Source organism: Stomoxys calcitrans, chromosome 2 (genome assembly GCF_963082655.1).
Source record: "Stomoxys calcitrans chromosome 2, idStoCalc2.1, whole genome shotgun sequence".
NCBI classification, from domain to species: domain Eukaryota; kingdom Metazoa; phylum Arthropoda; class Insecta; order Diptera; family Muscidae; genus Stomoxys; species Stomoxys calcitrans.
This window is the reverse complement of record NC_081553.1, coordinates 19901237-19923374: the sequence shown is the minus strand read 5'-3', so window position 1 is coordinate 19923374 and position 22138 is coordinate 19901237. Positions and strand designations below refer to the sequence as shown.

Sequence of the window (22138 nt, the reverse complement as noted above, 5' to 3'; positions counted from 1 at the left end):
TCTATAGTTTCCATTGTGATGATGATAACAAAACGCTTTACATGTGATTTTTATTTAACAAGAAATTAAAAAAAAATCAAGGATGAAAAACAAACCTTACCATCTACAATTTTTCCACATCTTTTTCTCTCTCTCTCTCACACACGATCTTAATCTCTATTTGTTTGATTCTTCAAACTCAAATTCGTTATTAAACTAAATGCTCTCATTAACGATGAATATCGTCGATCGCAATGTCTTTATGACCTGTAGAAGGAAACTAAAACCGGCACCCTGAATTTCTCATCGTTCAAGAGCAGTTTTACTTCCAATGTTAATTTCCTGAAGAGAAGGTAAAAACGTTTAAAACAACTCAGCGCAGCGAACAATGACGTACTAATTTAAAATTTCATATGGTTTGGCTTCTTCTTTGTGTTCTCTCTTTTTTTTCTCTCTTTGTCTTCTTGACGCTCATTTTATTCCTACTACCACAAACAATATGTCAACTTTTGTAACTCAAATGGTTTGGGTTACAATGAAATTCACCATACTTCCACATTTGCCCTGTTATTCACCACATTTTGTTTTTGGTAAACATACAATATCACCACCTTTGATTAACTATTGTGCGCCCCTAAAACTAAAGATTCAGCTCGGGAGACTTGTCTTCCGAGGCTGATGATGTCGATCCCAATGATTTGCCACCGGCAGCGCGACCCATACAGGAACAGCCCACAAAACCACCAACTGCAGTTGGTGGCGGCCCGCCCAATATGCCACCACCACCGGCACCTGGTTCGGCCGGCATACCACCACAGCCTGCGGGCAATGCCCCCGACTTCTCATTGAGTTTTGGCAAAACGACAGCCAATAACACGGCCGCTGCCCCCGTAGCAGGACCACCACGTGGAGTCAGTGCCCCCACTAGCCCGGCCAAGTCGAGAGAAAGTTTGCTGCAACGCGTTCAAAGTTTGACGGGAGCAGCTCGAGATCAAGGCGCTTCAATTTTGGGTATATTGCACTTTCTTCTTCAACTATCGTTATAATTAGCCTGTATATAAATGCTTGCGAATGGATGCACTTTTTGAATATAAAATTCCTGCACTCAACATTATGACACTAACACATATACAACAGCTATCACTAACTGTCTGTCTCAATAATTTTGTGTCTCTCAAATGAGTGACTCGACTCGGCTCACTCAAGCATCAGTTTCTCCTCTATGAAAACAGCTGATTTTGACATACAAGCGAAGGAAAATTGCTTATTTTTAGTGACACAAAGTTAATGAGACAAGCAGTAAGGCTGAATTACCCAGCTTTCGTTTGTTTGAGGTAATATCAGCTAATTTTATAAATAGAAAACAGCTGATTTGGAGAAAAAATGTGAATAAAAGCTGTACAATCCGGTGATAATGCCTTAGTAGGATTTGCTGCAACTTTAGCTTAAGTTAATACAACACACAATAACACTGTTGGGAAAATGAGGGGATATGAACCATACGAATCAAGTCACTTTTAAGAATTGAATGACCACTCGCAATAATAGTTTTGAAAACTTAAAAACAACAAACCAAGTTTTAGTTATCATTTACTTTAGGGCATCAAATTTTACATTTTGGTTTCGTACTGAAGTTTAGGTTAGGTTAGGTTGGAGGGCACGTGACTTGCAAACTCGGTTACTAGCCGCTTCACTCGCAAGCCTTAGATCCATTGTGTTCACCCCAGAAGAAAAGAAGAAGGAAACAAAATAGTTAAACATACACCTCAGAGCGATATAAAACGACAAATAAGGACAGAAAAACGAAACTAACGCATAAGACAAGAAGAAAAAACTCACCGTCGAGAGTATGATCCAACCAGCCAACTCAGGCCCCTACAGAACTCCAGAATGAAAAGAGGTGAGAACTCCAGAATGACAAAGTGGGGTTTACTCATTATCCTGTGTCTTCTCCCCGCTATAGCGGGACAGGTGCTCGACTGTCTTCAACTCTCCTCGTCAACGCACATCGCAAAAGTCTCCTGTGGAAGTCTGATTGCACATCCTGCTGAAATCTAATCGGGGAGCCCCTCCCGCATCAACAACATCCCCGGTGCCTTCAGAATAGTGAAGATATCTGCCTGAAGTTTAAGTTAGATGCCTAGAGAACCGCGGAGGCCAACATCTGGACCATTTTGATCTTTCGATCTCCTTAATCTCTTAGATTCTGGTTATTTAATCAGCGTCGTGTCTGGTTTACGGCTCGTTTCATCAATGTACCTTTTAGTAACACTTTAATAGCAGCGTAAAGGATTTCAACTAGTCTGAATTCAGTTCTTTAACTCCCCCCATGGCTGAAAGGGAAAATCCAAGAATCGTGTTCCTACAATGACTTAAGACCGGACATTGGCAGAGAGAATAATAAATATTTTCCGAGTCATCGGTTCCATGATACCACTTTTAATACTTATTCTAGCCTTACCCAGTCAAGTCAACGCAAAATGTAGAAACTAAGTAATTTTAAACATACCTTCAAATTAATTTTACACGGCGTTGTCATAGGTATTAAGCACTCTCCGCATTTCTACCCGTGACTCATTACACTACACTACACTACAATAAATAAGTCATTATTTTTCAGCGACGGATAATGCTATTAGTAATGCCACAAATACACAACGTTGTTTTGCGGGTGTTGCTATGTATGGTGACAGTTGTGCAGTACAGTCACTTCCAGCATTTGTTATGGGACGTGCATTCTAATACCATATGGCTTTTAGCCAAGCAGTTGATACAGTACTTGTGCTACCTCACTGTGCAGCTTCTATCTAGAGGCGTCATTTTAATGAACCTGCGACATAACCGAATGCTATGGTAGCCTTTGCATAACAATGGGCGTGTGCCGTTATAATACCAATGGGTGAATGTAGATTCTCGATTTAAAGTAGCTTCTCTTCTTTAAAAAGTTTGAAAATGTATCATTAATTCAAGTTTGTACTCAAATCTGTAAATTAAGAACAAAAGTTGGTTTAGTGTATGTTTCGGTTTCGATCGTTTACACCACATTTCGTATTCGGAGTCCACAAAAGATACAAAAAAGATTGCTCTTTTCATGCAAGCAAATCAGCCCTCTGACTACCTCTCACTCACTCAACAGGACTCAGCATAGGGTCAATTTATGATGCCTGTGTTATAGACCCAGATATTCCTGACACAGTACTTTAGATACTATGCTCGTAAGAGCCTTTAATCCCCCGTGACTAACAAATCTCTAATCAATCTTTCATCATACAAAGAGAGACGTCGATAAGTAGTTCTGCACAGTGGATACCACTATGTATCTTCCATTCTTCATCAAAAATGTTAAAATCCCTATTTTTAAACGGCCAGTCTGCTTATGCTATATTGAAAGGCATTTGTGTTATTGTCCCAATTTGATTCGTTTGGAGCCATTTGGTTCGATGTGAAGTTTAACTCACCTGGGACTTTTCCCCCAAAAAGTGTATTCGATATAAAAATCCCTTTTCCAAATCTATAAAGAAAATACCAAATAGTACCAAATACTACCCTAAAAGTACGATTTTATTCACTTCTGGTACGGATTGTTGTGAAATATCGTATATCGTGAGTACGATCATTTTGACCAATTTGCTCAGGTAGTATTTGCATTTTGCTGTATTCGGTTGGCAATGGGTTTATTCTGAGGGCTTAAGTTTGGCTTATGTGCGCAAAGTGAATATCACTTCTTCGTTTTGAGTCCGGTGGACAACAGCGGAGTTAAGGCAGGGAGTGTGCAATACACCATGGATTCGAATTAGTCGCGTTAGGATACGAACGAATCTGCATTAGGATTCAAATTAGTCTCTTTAGGATTTGGACGAATCAGCTTTAGGGTGCGAACTCAGTGACCCGGGCGTTAGAATGCGAACTAGTGCAATAGTCGCGTTGGGATGCGAACGAATCAGCGTGAGGATGCAAGATAGTCGGACTAGTATGCGAACTAGTTGCGTTATGAGGGCTTAAGTTTCGCTTATGTGCGCAAAGTGAATATCACTTCTTCGTTTTGAGTCCGGTGGACAACAGCGGAGTTAAGGCAGGGAGTGTGCAATACACTATGGATTCGAATTAGTCGCGTTAGGATACGAACGAAACTGCATTAGGATTCAAATTAGTCTCTTTAGGATTTGGACGAATCAGCGTTAGGGTGCGAACACAGTGACCCGGGCGTTAGAATGCGAACTAGTGCAATAGTCGCGTTGGGATGCGAACGAATCAGCGTTACGATGCGGACTAGTCGGGTTAGGACGCTAAAGAACTAGCGCACAGTGTTGCCAAATCGAAAAATCTTGAAATTAATTCTGGAACTTTTGAACGCTTAGAGATATGTACACGAAGCTTTACATAGTCAATGTTGAGGTACGAAAAATTTAGGGACCCAAGTGGGTCCAGAGGATGATCCATAGGGCATGAAAATTGGTCACCTCGAGTATGTCAGTATTTTGTTTTGCTTGGCAAACAGTAATTTATGGACGAGGCTTGATTTTTTTTTAATGATAGAGCTCATAAAACTCTATAAAAAAACATAATTAAATGTCCAGTATATCTCTAAATGTTTATAAGTTATTGGGCGGACTCTCCCACTTACCACAATTTGCAAAAACACCAGGTGTTGGAGATGAGTGCGTCTCATCTCTCATCTTATGGTACCCCAAAAAACACGAAATTGATATAAACTTTTGGGGTCAAATAAGTTGGGGGGGGACGCCCAATCTCAAAACCAACCCGAACGGACATGTTTAACGATTGAGACAATATGAGTATCGAATGAAAGGTAGAGTATAAACTTGGTATACAAATCTCACTCAAAGTGTTCGGGAGGTCCCCCAAAAACCCCCAAACAGGAAATATTTACCGATTGGGACAATATGAGTATTAAATGAATGTTATTTTGAAGTTGAGAACACATCTGTTATAAGAATTCAAACCAAGGTATCTAGGGAGACTCCCCAACCTTAAAAACCCCCAAAACTGCATGCATGTCCAACGTCACAAAATGGGTATCAAATAAAAGTTCTTTGGGAGTTGACTACGAATCTGATATACAAACGTGGCATGGGATCGGCCCACCCATTAAATAACCTTATCGCGATTGAACTAACATGGGTATTAAAAGAAAGGCCTATGACAGGAGAGTTCGAATCTAATGTTGATGTAAGGATCCAAGTATCTGGATATGAAGATCGCGACGGACATGTAGATTGCGACAATAATGGACGCAAGTAAATGTTCTTTTAGGTCTTAGACCCTCTACTTCAATATAAACAACACCAAACTGTCATGTTGGACGACTGAGAACGTATTGTAGACAAATGGAACGACGAGTCAGATGGAAATCCCTTGCCTCATTCTACCTAAAACAAAAAGAAGTTAAAAAAACTATATGAAGGCCGATCAGGATTGAATAGGACAGCAATAAAAGGCCTTTGGTCTTTTTTGTGCCAGCCCAAGTGGTAGCTTTGAAATATGATTTTGAAAGTAGATATCCAATAAAAAAATAATTAGTGTGGATATTAACGAGACCCGTAGCCCTGTCGGGTCTTGAGCATCAGCTTACAAATGCTTAAAGAAAACCCATTTTCAAAAATTAATTTTACAGTGTAGCGAAACACCCGGGCCATAAAAGGGTTGCAACTGGCCAAAATAAGGTACAAACCTCGCTAAAATGAGCCTTGTTAGTAAACTATCTGTTTTTCGCACGTTCATAGCTAGGATGTAGAAACCTTTTGAAGTTTGTTAATAGACATGTGAGGCTACTTGGAAGTGTTAAGAACTTTGGAATTGGTGTTGTGCGATTCGAGAGAGTTGAGGAAACAAAATGTTTTGTCTTAAAATTGTTAATTTTGGGACGGTTTTAACATATATATTACTTGGCCAAATCGGAACCTCCGCAGCATTAGTCGCACCTACAAAATAAAATAACCCCCCACTGGAGAAAAAAAAAGTTTTGAAGGAAATAATGATGTTACTTTTTTGCAAAAAAAATCAAAATTTAGATTTTTTTCGAAAATGTTCTTCTGTAGCGAATAACTTTTGATAAGAAGGGGCAGTTTACACAATCTTTTTTTAATAATCGTAGAATTGTTGTAACTTTCCCAGAGATGTCTAAAAATCTTTCAATCGGTTTCCAAATAGCCCCACTATTTCAGATATACCGACCAAACCTTGATAACAATTTTCAAAAAAAAAAAAAAAATCAATCAAGGGTTGTTTTTTTGTGTTAAGCATGCAGAACAAAATTTGACATACTCGAAGTGACCAACTATGAAGCCACATGGATCAGCCTCTGCATCCACTATTGCCCCTAAATTTTGCTTACTTGTTGGAAAACACCAGAACATTGAATATGCAAAGTTACATATATCTATCCTTTCAAAAATTTCAGAATTATTACCAAGGTTTTTTGACTTGGCAACACTGTGCAGCATAACGATGCGAACTAGTGAATAAGTCACGTTAGGATGTGAACGAATCGACGTTTGGATGTGAGCTAGGAAACTAGTCTCGTTAGGATGCGAACTAGTCGCGTTAGCATGTAAACTAGTTTTTTTGTGTTAAGCAAGCAGAACAAAATTTGACATACTCGAGGTGACCCAAGTATGAAGCCGCATGGATTAGCCTCTGGACCCGCTAGGGTCCCCAAATTTTGCATACTTATTGGAACACACCTCAACATTGACTAGTAAAGTTACATATCCTTATCCGATCAAAAGTTCAAAAATTTTTACCAAGATTTTTCGACTTTGCAACATATGCAGCGTAACGATGCCAACTAGTGAATTAGTAACATTAGGATGCGAACAAATCAGCGTTAGGATGAGAACTAGTAAACTAGCGTTAGCATGCGAACTAGTAAACTAGTCGCGTTAGCATGTAAACTAGTTTTTTTGTGTTTAGCAAACAGAATAAAATTTGACATACTCGAGGTGACCAACTATGAAGCCACATGGATCAGCTTCTGCACTCCTACGATCCCCAAATTTTGCATACTTATTGGAAAACACCTTAACATTGACTATGTAAAGTTACATATCTGAACCGTTCAAAAGTTCCAGAATTATTACCAAGATTTTTCGATTTGGCACCACTGTGCAGCGTAGCGATGCGAACTAGTGAATTGGTCACGTTAGGATGCGAACGAATCAGCGTTAGGATGCAAACTAGCGTTAGCATGCGAACTAGTAAGCTAGTCGCGTTAGCATGCGAACTAGTTTTTTTTTGTGTTAAGGCAAACAGAACAAAATTTTACATACTCGAGGTGACACAACTATGAAGCCCCATGGTTCAGACTTTGGATATACTAAGGTCCTCAAAATTTTGCATTTTTATTGGAAAACACCTCAACATTGAGTATGTAAAGTTACATATCTCTATCCGTTCAAAAGTTTCAGAATTATTGCCAAGATTGTTCAATTTGACAACACTGTGCAGCGTAACCATGCGAACTAGTAAATTTGTCGCTTTAGGATGCGAACGAGTCAACGTTAGGGTGTGAGCTAGTAATCTAGTCGCGTTAGGATGCGAACTACTAAATTTGTCGCGTTAGCATGCCAACTAGTCAGCATTAGTATACGAACTAGCCGCTTTAGTTATGGTACCAACGGATCAGTGAGGATGCGAACGAATCGCGTTATTCGGTTATGATATCCTTAGGCCTTTGAGGCTTTCTGACTGCGAACTATGCCACACGTTTTACTATTCTATCTGCTCAACGAATCATGAACAGCCTTAGAAAGATGTGATATTAAGTAGCAATTGCTACATCAGCCAAGTGAGAATTCCATTGAGCTTACCTTGTTAAAATAAACGTCGAATAACAACATCCAGTGCAAACACTTATGTCAATGAACTAAATGGTAATTCTCACATAAGTTTGTACGCCCTTTATACTTGTTAGTATGGTTGTTCATTATCTGCACCGATAACCACTACCAGCTTATGTTCGTATGAGATGGTTGTGCAGCTGGCCCATGAGTATTTATGTAAACAAACAAAAAAACTATGCGACCAGCCGCGACTATCGTTTGTCTGCTTAAATAAATGAGAGGTTGTGTGGCCCATACACTACGAAACTGAGACGATTTTTGGTTCCCCCACGCCTCTGCCTATGTAGACATTAGCAAATGGCTACCACGACTCAGTGGACAGCGACATGACGAGAGCACAGTGGCCGAGTTATCGCAAAATGTAGTTTAAGTTCAAATATATTACATATGAAATTAATGGAGGCGTATTAAAACGTATAATATTCAGGGATGACTACTTTGGCATAGTGAATGAGAAGATGTATTATGGACGAGTCGAAATTGGCTCGTTACCACAGTTCACATGTGGCATATTCAGTTTTCATTATACCATAACTGTATAGCTTCTTTTATATCCGCAATTACTTTTTGGGCAACCCAATAGTTACGGTTTGAGTGATTTCATGGACCATTTGGTTTCCGATATTCGTATTCGTTCCACGTTGTCAGTTCTCATGGAGTTTTCATGGGAACATAATTTTTTCTTGGTAACATTCAGTTACTCTGGCCTTTATTGCATTTGCGATCCTATTAACTGCCAGTTTTTTTGGAAAATACCCAAGGTGTTTTTTATATAAAAACCATTTCCGTTTTGTGTCATCAAATTTTCTCTTTTGTGAAAACTTTACATATACTATTTAAGAATACCATTTAATTCGCGATTTGATTCGAATGTGACTATGTTTCCCCATTTCCCATACTTCCCCACAAATTTAAACAATACACACACCTAAGCACGTATGGAAATAATCAAAAATACCAAGTCTTCTAGAAACGAAGATATATAAATATTACCTGTACCTACATTTGTTGTTTTTTTTTAAGATTTTATTAATCGCTATTTTCTTCCTTACACCAATACAACATTGTCCCAAAAAAAGGTGCCGCTGTTCAAAGTGCCACCCGTGCTCCAGCTTTCAATAAAGACAAATATTTCACTCTACTGGTGCTCGATGATCACAATACAGATTGGTCGAAATATTTCCGGGGCAAGCGTCTGCATGGCGATTATGATATACGAGTGGAGCAGGCTGAATTTAGGGTAAGTTGACAATAAAATAAAGTTATGTCCGTTTTAGTTTTTTCATCTTCAATTTACTTTGTTAGGACATAACGCTACATGCCAGTGCTGAATCGGGTCCAGTTGTAACAATGGAGGTTTACCGTGGTGATTCCAGGGTAAGTTTAAGTCATATGGGGTTTACTTGAATAACTGGTTAATTTACAAAATCTTGTTTACACTTCCAGATTCCCCGTATGTTCCGGCCCGATTTTGTGCTAATACGTCAACCACCTCGTGATGGAGCCAGTGATTATCGTTCAACAATTTTGGGCTTGAAATATGGAGGTGTGCCAAGCATTAATTCCTTGCACTCTATATACCAATTTCAGGTATGTTTTAAATAAAAAACTTATCAATTTTAGTTAACTTTAATCAAAAATAGTTTTAAAATCTAAGCAAGTATTAATAAATTACAACAAACAAGTAAGAGCGTGCTAAGTTCGGCAGACACGAATCTTATATACCCTCCATCATGGATCGCATTTGTCGGGTTCTTCTCCCGGTATCTCTTTTTATGCCAACAAAGGATAAAAGGAAATAATTGCTGTGCTATTGAAGCTATATCAAGTTATAGTCCGATTCGGACCATAAATGAATTGAATGCTGAACATTGTAGAAGTCATTTGTAAGCTCAAGAAGCAAACTCGGGAGATCGGTTTATATGGAAGCTGTATCAAACTATGTATCGATTCAGACCATATTAGACACGTATGTTGAAGGTCGTGAGAGAAGCCGTTGTACCAAATTTTTGCTAAATCGGATGAGAATTGCGCCCTCTAGAGGCTTAAGAAATCAAAATCTCAGATCGGTTTATATGGCTGCCATACCAAGTTAAGTATCGATTAAAACCATACTTAGCACTGTTATTGGAAGTGATACCAAAACACCGAGTGCAAAATTTCAGTCAAATCGGACGAGAATTGCGCCCTCTAGGGTTCAAGAAGTCAAGACACAAGATCGGTTTATATGGCAGCTATACCAGGTTATGTACCGATTTGAGCCATACTAAGCACGGTTGTTGGAAGTCATAACAAAACAGCCGGTTAAGAATTGCGCCCTCTAAAAGCTGAAGAATTCATGAATGGCAACTATATCAAAACATGGACCGACTTGGCCCATTTACAATCCCAACCGACCTACACTAATAAAAAGTATTTGTGCAAAATTTCAAGCGCCTAGCTTTACTCCGTCGAGAGTTAGCGTGCTTTCGACAGACAGACGGACATAACTAGATTGACTTGTCATGACGATCAAGAATATACAATATATACTTTATGGGGTCTTAGAAGCATATTTCGAGTTGTTACAAACAGAATGACGAAATCATTCTGTTTGTATACCCCCCACCATGCTATGGTGGGGGGTATACAAAAGTGTAAAAGCAACATCAGTGGCCTATTTCGTAGGTGTTGTATATGTTGATGGTTGGGCCTAAAAAAGGTGATTTGTTTTAACTGATTTGGTTGAAATTTGGAATTATACCCTTACATATCCTTCCCGAATGTGGTGGAGATGGGACTATATTTAAATATAGCTGCCATATAAACCAATATTTTGTCTCACCGTTTTGAACAGCAAATTGTATTAGCCATCTCGACGCCTGTGCCAAATTCAGTCCAAATAGTTTCTATTTCGATATACCTGCTATGGATTCATAAATAGTAATTTTTCATCGGATTTTGGCGGAATGTGGTTAATAATATAGCCGAGGCGGAATAGGAGCTATATCAGGTTATACACCGATTTCAACCGCACTTAGCACGGTTATTGGCCATCGGAACGGAACACTACACACAAAATTTCAATTTCCCCACCGGATAACAATTGTGGCTTCTAGCGGCCAAATATGTCAAACCGGGAGATCGGTTTATATGGGAGCTATATCCATATCTCAACCGATATGGCCCATTTGCAATCCCCAACGATCTACATTAATAAGATGTATCTGTGCAAAATTTCAAACGGTCGGACATGGCTAGATCGACTCAAAATGTCCAGACGATCGAAAATATACATACGTTATGGGGTCGGTGTTCGCGGTGTTACAAACGGAATATGGGTATACAAATATTTCATATATTTTTTTAAACCCTCCACCATAGGATGGGTGGTATACTAATTTCATCATTCAGTTTGTATCACCTCGAAATATGCGTCTAAGACCCCATAAAATAGCGCAGAGGTTAGCATGTCCGCCTATGACGCTGAAAGCCTGGGTTCGAATCCTGGCAGGAACATCAGAAAATTTTTCAGCGGTGGTTATCCCCTCCTAATGCTGGCGACATTCGTGAGGTACCTTGTCAAGTAAAAACTTCTCCCCAAAGAAATGTCGCTCTGCGTCACGCCGTTCGGACTCGGCTATAAAAAGGAGGTCCCTTATCATTGAGCTTAAAATTAAATCGGACAGCACTCATTGATTTGTATTTGCCCCAGTTCCTTAATGGAATGTTTATGGGCAAGTCGATCTAGCCATGTTCGCCTGTCCGTCCGTCTGTCTGCCTGTCGAAAGCTTTCGAAGAAATAGAGCTAGGCGCTTGAAATTTTGCATAAATCCTTCTTATTAGTGTAGGTCGGTTGGGATTGTAAATGGGCCAAATCTGTCCATGTTTTGATATAGCTGCCATATAAACCGATCTTGGGTCTTGACTTCTTGAGCTTCTAGAGGGCGCTATTCTTATCCAATTTGGCTGAAGTTTTGCACGTGCTGTTTTGGTATCATTTCCGACAACTGGTATGGTCTAAATCGGTTGATAACCTGATATAGCTGTCATATAAACCAACTTTGGGTCTTGACTTCTGGAGAGCGCAATTCTAACCCGAATTGACTGAAATTTTGAATCAAGTGTTCTGGTATGATTTCCAACAACTGTGCCAAGTATAGTCTAAATCCGTCCATAACATGATATAGCCGCTATATAAACCGATGTCACGATATTACTACGTGAGCCTCTAGAGGGCGCAATTCCTTTCCGATTTGGCTGAAGTTTTCATGACGTGTTTCGTTATGACTTTCAACAACTGTGTCAAGTATGGTCGAAATCAGTCCTAAGTATGGTCTAAATCGGTTGATAACCTGATATAGCTGTCATTTAAACCGACCTGGGGTCTTGACTTCTAGATGTTCTAGAGGGCGCAATTCGTATCCGATTTATCTGAAATTTTGCATCAAATGGTCTGCAATGACTCCCAACGCCTGTGTCAAGTATAGTTTATATCAGTCTTTAACCGGATATAGCCGTCATATAAACCGATCTCCCGATTAGACTTCTTGAGTCTCTAGAGGGCGCAATTCCTTTCCGATTTGGCTGAAATTTTGTATGACATGTTTCGTTATGACTTTCAACAACTGTGTCAAGTATGGTCGAAATCAGTCCTAAGTGTGGTCTGAATCGGTTAATAACCTGATATACCTGTCATATATACCGACCTTGGGTGTTGAATTCTAGAGGTTCTAGAGGGCGCAATTCGTATCCGATTTATCTGAAATTTTGCATCAAATGTTCTGCAATGACTTCCAACGCCTGTGTCAAGTATAGTCTAATTCAGTCTTTAACCTGATATAGCCGTCATCTAAACCGATCTCCCGATTAGACTTCTAGAGCCTCTAGAGGGCGCAATTCCTTTCCAATTTGGCTGAAATTTAGCATGACGTGTTTCGTTATGATTCCCAATAACTGTGCCAAGTATAGTCTAAATCAGTCCATAACATGAAATACCCGCTATATAAACCGATCTCTCGATATTACTTTGTGAGCCTCTAGAGGGCGCAACTCTTATCCGATATGGCTGACATTTTAAATGGCGTGTTTCGTTATGCCCTCCAGCAACTGTGCTACGTATGGTCTAAATCGGTTAATAACCTGATATAGCTGTCATATAAACCGACCTTGGGCCTTGACTTTTAGAGGTTCTAGAGGGCGCAATTTTTATCCGATTTGTCTGAAATTTTGCATCAAATGTTCTGCAATGACTCCCAACGCCTGTGTCAAGTATAGTTTATATCAGTCTTTAACCGGATATAGCCGTCATATAAACCGATCTCCCGATTAGACTTCTTGAGTCTCTAGAGGGCGCAATTCCTTTCCGATTTGGCTGAAATTTTGTATGACATGTTTCGTTATGGCTTTCAACAACTGTGTCAAGTATGGTCGAAATCAGTCCTAAGTGTGGTCTGAATCGATTAATAACCTGATATACCTGTCATATATACCGACCTTGGGTGTTGACTTCTAGAGGTTCTAGAGGGCGCAATTCGTATCCGATTTATCTGAAATTTTGCATCAAATGTTCTGCAATGACTTCCAACGCCTGTGTCAAGTATAGTCTAATTCAGTCTTTAACCTGATATAGCCGTCATCTAAATAAACCGATATAAACCGATCTCCCTCTCTTTCTCTTAGATTTCTTAGGCTTCTAGAGGGCGCAATTCTTATCCAATATGACTGAAATTTTGCATATGTCGTTCTAGTATGACTTCCAATGACTGTATGGTCTAAATTAGTATATAACCTGATATAGCTGCTTTATAAACCGATCTCCCAGTTAGACTTTTTGAGCCTCTGGAGGGAGCAGTTATTGCTCGACTAGCCTGAAACTTTGGAGGTGGTGTTTTTCAATGACTGGTGTTTTTCTATTTGAAAAAGTCATTCAAAGATATTGACAAATGCTATTCATGGTGGAGGGTATATAAGATTCGTCCTGGCCTGAACTTAGCACGCTTTTACTTGTTTTTCTCTATCGATTTATTACTATTAATTACATGTGTATGCATTTTATAATTGTTTTTTTTTTATTTCTTTTAGGATAAACCTTGGGTATTTGCCCATTTGCAGCAGCTTCAACGTCGCCTGGGAAAAGATGCCTTCCCACTGATTGAACAGACTTTCTTCCCTTCACCCAAATATTTGGTAAGTTTTTTCTTAACCACAAACCCTTATCATTAGCGACAAAAAGAACGCACCTGAAAACTTCTTTGGTTTCGAATTTGGTAACATCGAAGGGAGGGGATTTCAGATTTTTTTTATTAAATAACATTTTTTGTTTTCGTTTCATGGGACTTATAGACTATAACACATAAAAATTACAGTTAACATACATACACGATTACACAATAAATTTCTAAAATCTAATGGACAGCCATACCATATATCGAAATATAAGTATGTGGAGAAATGTAGAATACAAACACGGATAAAATGTAATGATGGCAACTATTTTGGCACATGTTTTTAATTTTTGAAAATTACATCAATTTTTTTTTTTTTCGTTTGGAACTGCCATCGTTGAAAAGTGTAAAATAAGAAAACGATGGCAGCAGCTTCTTAAAGGCCTTATGTTTAAGGATTCATCCTACACTCATCATAAGGTACCGTTCTTCGCCAGCGACATTTAATCACAGGCTCTGACATTCCCTTTGGATTTATCGAAGGGAAACAGGCACTGTAATCGGTTTCACATTTGCCAAATGGTGACCATTTGCATTCGTTGTTCGATCGACTGACTTTAGACAGGCAACTATTTCCAAAACAAGGTGTTATCTGAAATGAAAAAAAAAAAATTGTTTTGAGAAACAAAAAGTACAAAAATCGATACAAAAAACGATATAAAATAAATTTAAATAAAATAAAAAAAATTAAGTAAATAAAATCAAATGACATAAAATTAAATTATATAAAATAAAAGAAAATAAAATTTAATAAACTTACACTACACGAACATCCCCTTTTATAGGCACCCGTAAATCCCGTCCTTTCGATTATGCTCATTTTTTTGTATTCTTTGGCATAGTGACACAAATTCAATTGACTTCCTCGTCCAGCGATAACATATAGTCTTCCAAGTTCCAAATTAACGCCACACATGCTGTCTGCAGAGGAGCTTATTATGCGACCATGTCTAAGTGTCATTTGACCCTCCTCGGTCATCTAGAAATTAGTCAACAAAATTAATTCCTAAATATTTTTCAAAACAAAAAAAAATCATCTTAGTATGCAACAATGTTACCTTGTATGACTTTTTAACCTGCACCTTGTATACAACTTTATTGGATACCAATTTCTCAGACTTTCTCATAATGCGAACCAAAGCGACTACAAGTGATTAAAAGAAAAACGAGAGAAATAAAATTACAGATTTTTATTGAATTGCAAAAAAACAATTTGTGGTGGTCATCATATCCTAGTTAGAGCTAGCAACATATCGATAGCACTACGTTACAATCGATATTTTATTTTTTGCATGAATATCGATTGTTAGTTTTCCTTACGATACCAACGGTAAAGTTCAAATGTTTGCAAAATTGAACAAAAATAATCGATCCGGCACTGAATGCATCCTATAAGATACATTGCGCCTATAGAGGGCGCAATTTTCATCTGATTGGGTTAAAATTTTGTGCAATGATTCTTCTCATCGGTTGGAAGTTGACTTTATTAAATTTGGTTTTATTCGGCTTGTGAATTGATATTGCAAATTTTCTCATGAACATTCCATGAAGGAACAGGGGCAAACTTCTTCCATATCACTGCGTGCTGTCCGATTCAAGTTTAAGCTCAATGATAAGGAGCCTCATTTTTATAGCCGAGTCCGAACGGCGTGCCGGAGAGCGATACCTCCTTGGGAAGAAGTTTTTACATGACAAAGTATCTCACAAATTTCGCCAGCATTAGGAGGGGATAACCACCGCTGATTTAATTCTGATGTTCTCGCCAGGATTCAAACCCAGGCGTTCAGCATCATAGGTGGACATGCTAACCTCTGAGCTCCGGTGGCCTCTCACAAAAAATAGTATAAAGGTTTTAAATAAAATGATCTAGGCTACCAATTGACCGGTCCCGAACATGAAATAACATTTTTACCGAACTCGCCACTCAATAAGTCAATTGTTACGCGTACTGTGTGGCATGTAGCACCGTCTTGGTGAAACCACATGTCATGCAAGTTAATCTCTCCAATTTTGGGCAAAAAAAAGTTGGGTATCATCTCTCGAAAGTGCTCACCATTCACATCTGCGCTACAATTCGCATCATCTTTGAAGTAGTACGGTCCATTGATGCCACCAGCCCATAAACCGCACCAAACTGTGACTTTTTCTGAATGAATTAGTAGCTCTTGCAATGCGTCTGGCTGATCTTCACCCAAAAAATTACAATTCTGCTTATTTACGTACCCATTGAGGCAAAAATGAGCGCGCGACTAACCTTCTTAAAATAGCACGCATTTTAATAAAAAAAAATTCTATAATTTGCAAGCGTTGTTCGTTTGTAAGACGACTTAATATGATCTTTAACCCATCAAGAGCGTATTTATTTACCGATTTCCCCCAGTTATTTTGAAACATTCGAGATTCATTTCTGATATATAATTGATTAATTAAAAACTTCTCCTCATAGAGGTGTCGCACTAAGGCACTCCATTCGGACTCGGCTATAAAAACGAGGTCCGTTATCATTGAGCTAAAAGTTGAATTGGACAGCACTTATTGATGTATGAGAAGTTTGCCATTGTTCCTTATGTTCATGGGCAAATTTGCATTGCAAACTCTCCGATTTTTTTTTTAAATTGAAGTACGTTTGCATTGGCCAATAAATCCGGATTTATGCTCTTTTCGAGATTTAGGTGCTAAGTCCGGTGTTTTTTTTTGCAGGTTTTACTATTATAAATCCCATGTTTGCAATATTTATTTTTAAATCACAAGTAAACCCGATTTCATGGCTGAATAATCGATAAAAGCACCAACATATGCAACTGTTTTCGAGAATTGTGTATGAATGTGTGTGATATGCACATTCATGTATACGCATCTACGCTGGTGTATGTCACTTAAATCCCCATAAATGCAGCATAAACGGACAATGTAAATGTGCTATAAGAAGTTACAGAAGAAGCTTTTTAAAATATTGGGTTGCGGATTTTTTAAAAGAAAGTAAATGCATTTATAATAAAAATTAGAACTTTTTTCTAAAGCAAGCTAAAAGTAACAGCTGATAACTGACAGAAGAAAGAATGCAATTACAGAGTCACAAGCTGTGAAAAAATTTGTCAACGCCGACTATATGAAAAATCCGCAATTACTTTTTGGGCAACCCAATATTAGCAATACTTGGTGTTATAGTGTTTTGGATGGTTATCGTTTTTTTTGTTGTTATCGACACCTTTGTATCACTAAATATCACCTTTTGAAGTTGTCAGTATGGTCGATAGTTTGGTTATCGACTTAGTTTCTTATGCTGTGTTTACATGGCACATCTGATGTATGGCCATTGTAATAGTATTGGTGAAAACAAAGGTGCATTCGTCACATGTACACATAACCATCAGTCATGGCTGAAAAATCAAAATCATTTGATTTTTTACGATGATTGACGTCTGTCGATTACCGTTTACAAAGAAAAGTGTAATCGTTAATTGGCAGATATTGAAAAACCCGTTCTGTGACAAATAAGGTAAAGAAGAGGAGTAATGTATGAAAAATTAAATAAAATCAAAGAAAAGAACCGTTTTTGGCACAACCGCGGTACATCATGAGCGTACACGCGATGAGACGATCATGATGTGCCGTCTAAGAGGGCGATTACATTTCATGTTATTGAAAATTTATACCTATTGAAAATATTTTAAGATAACCATCAAAAATAAAATTTTCACTGTGAGTTTTTTAAGACACTAAGTCAAAATTTACGTTGTCATAAAAAATATTTCACTATTCTTTGCTTCGTTTTGATTTCGTTTTGAGTTTTATTAAAAAGTATGTTCCCATTTCATTTGCTTCTGACATTTCGTTTTACTAATCAATTTAATCTGCTATTGATAATTACCATAATCTGCGCCACAATAATGACTTTGAGGATGACTTGGCATGCATGAGCATCCTTCTGTTGGTGAGACATAAAACAGCACTGCTATTAGGATAAAGCTTAACAGCGTTGAAAATCTTGTTGTCTGCATTTTGTAAAGGCGGGCAGAATTACTGAAAAGATAGAAGAAAATAATACAAATTAATAGTGGAAAAAATTGTCTTTGTTTTCTTCATATTATTATTCAGTTATCGAATCAAAATTAAAGTTTTTAATTTTAAAGGCACAAAAATTTAAAATATTTCAGCAATGCTAATTTTTCCCACGAACATACCATAACAGAACAAGTACAATTGAAATCGGCAGATCGGGGTATATGGGAGCAATATCAGGTTACAGACCAATTTGAACTTTACGAAGTACAGTTGTGGGAAGTTATAACAGAACACTATCTGCAAAATTTTACCCAAATCGGACAAAAATTGTGGCCTCCAGGGGCTCAAGAAGTCAAATCGGGATATCAGTTTATATGGCAGCTATATCAGGCTATAAACCGATTTGGACTTTAGGTTAGGTTGAAAAGAGGGTGCAGATATTAATCCGCCCCTTGCCACTATGGGTATACACCTAAGCCAGTTGAAGTTTGAAGTTAGGAATTCCGTGCTACTTACAAAACCCTTAATTGTTTTCAATACCACTCCACTAAGTTGGTTCATATCTGGTATTGTGTCTCCATTGTGGACTTTGCTTGGTGCAGTTGTTGGGAGTCATAACAGAACACTATCTGCAAAATTTTACCCAAATCGGACAAAAATTGTGGCTTCCAGGGGCTCAAGAAGTCAAATCAGGAGATCGGTTTATATGGACGCTATACCAGGTTATAGACCGATTTGGACTGTACTTAGCACGGTTATTGGTCATCATAATAGAACACTATATGCAATATCCCCTAAGTTGGTTCATGTCTGGTATTGTGGCTCCATTGTGGACTTTGCATGGTGCAGTTGTTGGGAGTCATAACAGAACACTATCTGGAAAATTTTAGCCAAATCGGACAACAATTGCGGCTTCCAGAAGCTCAAAAAATCCAAATCGGGAGATCGGTTTATTGGGAGCTATACCAGGTTATAGACCGATTTAGACTTTACCTACTACAGTTGTTGGGAGTCATAACAGTTCACTATCTGGAAAATTTTAGCCAAATCGGACAAAAATTACGGCTTCCAGAAGCTCAAACAGCCAATGGGGAGATCGGTTTATATGGGCACTATACCAGGTTATAGACCGATTTAGACTATACCGACTACATTTGTTGGGAGTCATAACAGAACACTATCTGGAAAATTTTAGCCAAATCGGACAAAAATTGCGCCTTGTAAGGGATCTAGAAGTCTAACCGCGTAATCGGTTTATATGGGAGCTAAATCAGATTATAGACCGATTTGGACTTTACTAAGTACAGTTGTTGAAGGCCATAATAGAACACTACATACAAAATTTCACCCACAAAGGACAAAAATTGCAGATTGTAAGGGAGATCGGTTTATATGGGAGCTACACCAGGTTATAGACCGATTTAGACTATAGCTACTACAGTTGTTCAAAGTCACAACAGTGTATTACACGGAAAATTTCGGCCAAATCGGAAATTGCGGCTTGTAAGGGTCAAATCGGGAGTTCGGTTCACATGGGAGCTATATAAGGTTACAAACCTATTTAAGCCAATTTGTTATTTAATTTATTTTGTTGAAAGTCATAAAAAAACACTATCTGCAAAATTTTACCCAAATCGGAAAAAAATTGTGGCTTCCAGGGGCTCAAGAAGTCAAATCGGGAGATCGGTTTACATGGGAGCTATATCCAAATCTGAAATCTGATTTGACCCATTTGCAATCTCTAATGACGTACATCAATAGTTAGTATCTGTGCAAAGTTTTACCCGTTCGATGATATCGTGATTTTGACAGACGGACATGGCTAGATCGAGTCAGAAAGTCGACGTCTAAGAATATATATACGTTATGGAGTCTTAGATCATTATTTCGAGATATTACAAACGGAATGACTAGATTAGTACACCCCATCCTATTGTGGTGTGTATAAAAACTTAAAATTATATTTTGGCAAGCAAAAACGCATTAAGTTCAGCCGGGCCGAAATTGTAATACCCACCACCTCAGATATACATGTTATCCTGATTACGTCAAGTCCGGTGAAAAATACACAATTTATGAAATCTTAGCAGTTGTGTATATCGAAATATGGTCTGATCTATAGTTATATCCAAATTATAGTCCCATCTACGCCATATTCAGTCCCATCTACGACATATTCAGAATGGGTCAAATATAACTCATTGTACCAAAATTCAAAGAAATCGTCATGATATAATTACCAGGTAGTGTACCGTACACAGCTGAGTAAAAATTTTTCCCGCGAAGTGCACTATCCGTCATCGAGTTTTGGTTGTGTGTGTGTATTATAGTTAAAAAACATAACTCACAGAAACAAAGAAAAATGGCGCGAACTATTGTAGTAACATACTCATAATCGAGTTGCACTAATCACTGATTTCGATAGATAGTGCACTCAATAATTTGTTGTTGGGCAACTGCTACTACCTGTAAATGAATATATCTTAGAAATCGTGTACTAAAACGCACTTTTTGATCCATAGACCTTAAATCAAATAAATAGACCGATCTAAGCCATATTGATCATAGATTTTGAAGATCCTAAGGGCCCAAGAATTGTAATCGTGAGATCGGTATAGATGGCAGCTATATCCACACACCCGATCTTGGCCATATTTTACAGGTATTTTGAAGAGCGTTACACAGTTCACTTTGCCAAATTTCAGCGAAATCGGTAAGTAGCTGCGTCTTTTATGATCCCAATAACTTTAATCGGGAGATCGGTATATATGGCAGCTACATATATCCACATATAGACTGCTCTGTACCATATTCTATACGAAAGTCGAGTCCTAACACAACTCATTCAGCGAAATCGGTTAATAGCTTCTTCTTTTATGGATCGAAGAACTTTGATCGGGATCGGTGTATAATGCAGTAATGTCCACATATAGACCGATCTAGGCAGAGTAACCTCTGCACTACGGTGGCATGTCCGCCTATGACGCTGAACGCCTGGGTTCGAATCCTGGCGAGACCATCAGACAAGACTTTCAGCGGTGATTTTACCCTCCTAATGCTTGGAACATTTGTGAGGTACTATGCCATGCAAAACTTCTCTCCAAAGAGTTGTCGCACTGCGGCACGCGGTTTGAACTCGTCTATAAAACTTGAATCGGACTGCACTCATTGATATGTGTAAAGTTTGCCCATATAGAGGCTTTTTTAATTTACCTATTATATCGACCGATCAGCTGATTCAGGGTCTTAAGCCCATAAAAGTTGCCTTTCGGTAACATTTAGAACACCAAGTTTCATCAAGTTTCCCGTCGACATTCGTACCAAGGGTCCACAACAAACCGATATCCTCGTCGGGATTCGAACACAGGTCTTCTGAGTCATAGGCGGACATGATAAACTCTAGAAATTTAGCGAAGGCCACCGTAGCGCAGATTTTTTCATGTCCGCCTATGACTCTTTCCGAAGAGTTATACAAGTAAAAATTTTATCAGCATTTTAATTATTTTTGAGATTTCACTCATAACCTAAATAATCAGCAAATAAACTTTTTGTATTACTATAACATTTTTTCCAGCGGTGAGTGTGTTTTTATTTGACAACTTGTTAAAAACCACAAGTAAGTGTGTGCTAAGTTCGCCCGGGCCAAATCTTATATACCCTCCACCATGGATCGCATATGTCATGTTATATGTGCGGTATCTCTTTTTAGGCAAAGAAAGAATATTAAATAAGAACTGTTATACTATTAGAGCTATATCAACTTATAGTCCGATTCGGATCATAAATGAATGCTGAACATTGTAGAAGTCATCAAGAAGCAAAATCGGAAGGTAGTGTTATATGGGAGCTGTATCAAGCTATTGATCGATTCAGACCATATTAGACACGAATGTTGAAGGTCATGGCAGAAGCCGTTGTACAAAAAAAAAATGAGGCTCAAGAAGTCAAGATCCCAGATCGGTTTATATGGCATCTATATCAGGTTATGTACCGATTTGCGCCATACCTAGCACAGTTATTTGAAGTCATAACAAAATACCTCATGAAAAATTTCAGCCATATCCGGTGAGAATTGCGCACTCTAGA

General features: G+C 38.3%; 2 protein-coding genes across 2 annotated transcripts in view; one reads left to right on the top strand and one right to left on the bottom strand.

The window, feature by feature from the left end:
- The first annotated feature begins 257 nt into the window (after window positions 1-257).
- The window catches only part of LOC106080370 (synapsin), a 69570-nt gene continuing 47689 nt past the window's right edge, over window positions 258-22138 (top strand). The window contains 6 exon segments of the mRNA XM_013241727.2: window positions 258-332; window positions 626-990; window positions 8921-9081; window positions 9147-9218; window positions 9288-9431; window positions 13905-14009. Of these exon segments, the coding sequence (XP_013097181.1) occupies window positions 753-990; window positions 8921-9081; window positions 9147-9218; window positions 9288-9431; window positions 13905-14009 (720 nt within the window). The 5' untranslated portion in view covers window positions 258-332; window positions 626-752.
- LOC106080371 (tissue inhibitor of metalloproteinase) overlaps window positions 14071-22138 on the bottom strand; it is a 21991-nt gene continuing 13923 nt past the window's right edge. Inside the window, exons 2-5 of the mRNA XM_013241728.2 lie at window positions 17919-18070; window positions 15106-15191; window positions 14808-15026; window positions 14071-14639 (exon numbers count right to left, since the gene is read on the bottom strand). Coding sequence (XP_013097182.1) covers window positions 14439-14639; window positions 14808-15026; window positions 15106-15191; window positions 17919-18048 — 636 coding nt within the window. The 5' untranslated portion in view covers window positions 18049-18070 and the 3' untranslated portion in view covers window positions 14071-14438. The remainder of the gene's footprint in view (window positions 14640-14807; window positions 15027-15105; window positions 15192-17918; window positions 18071-22138) is intronic.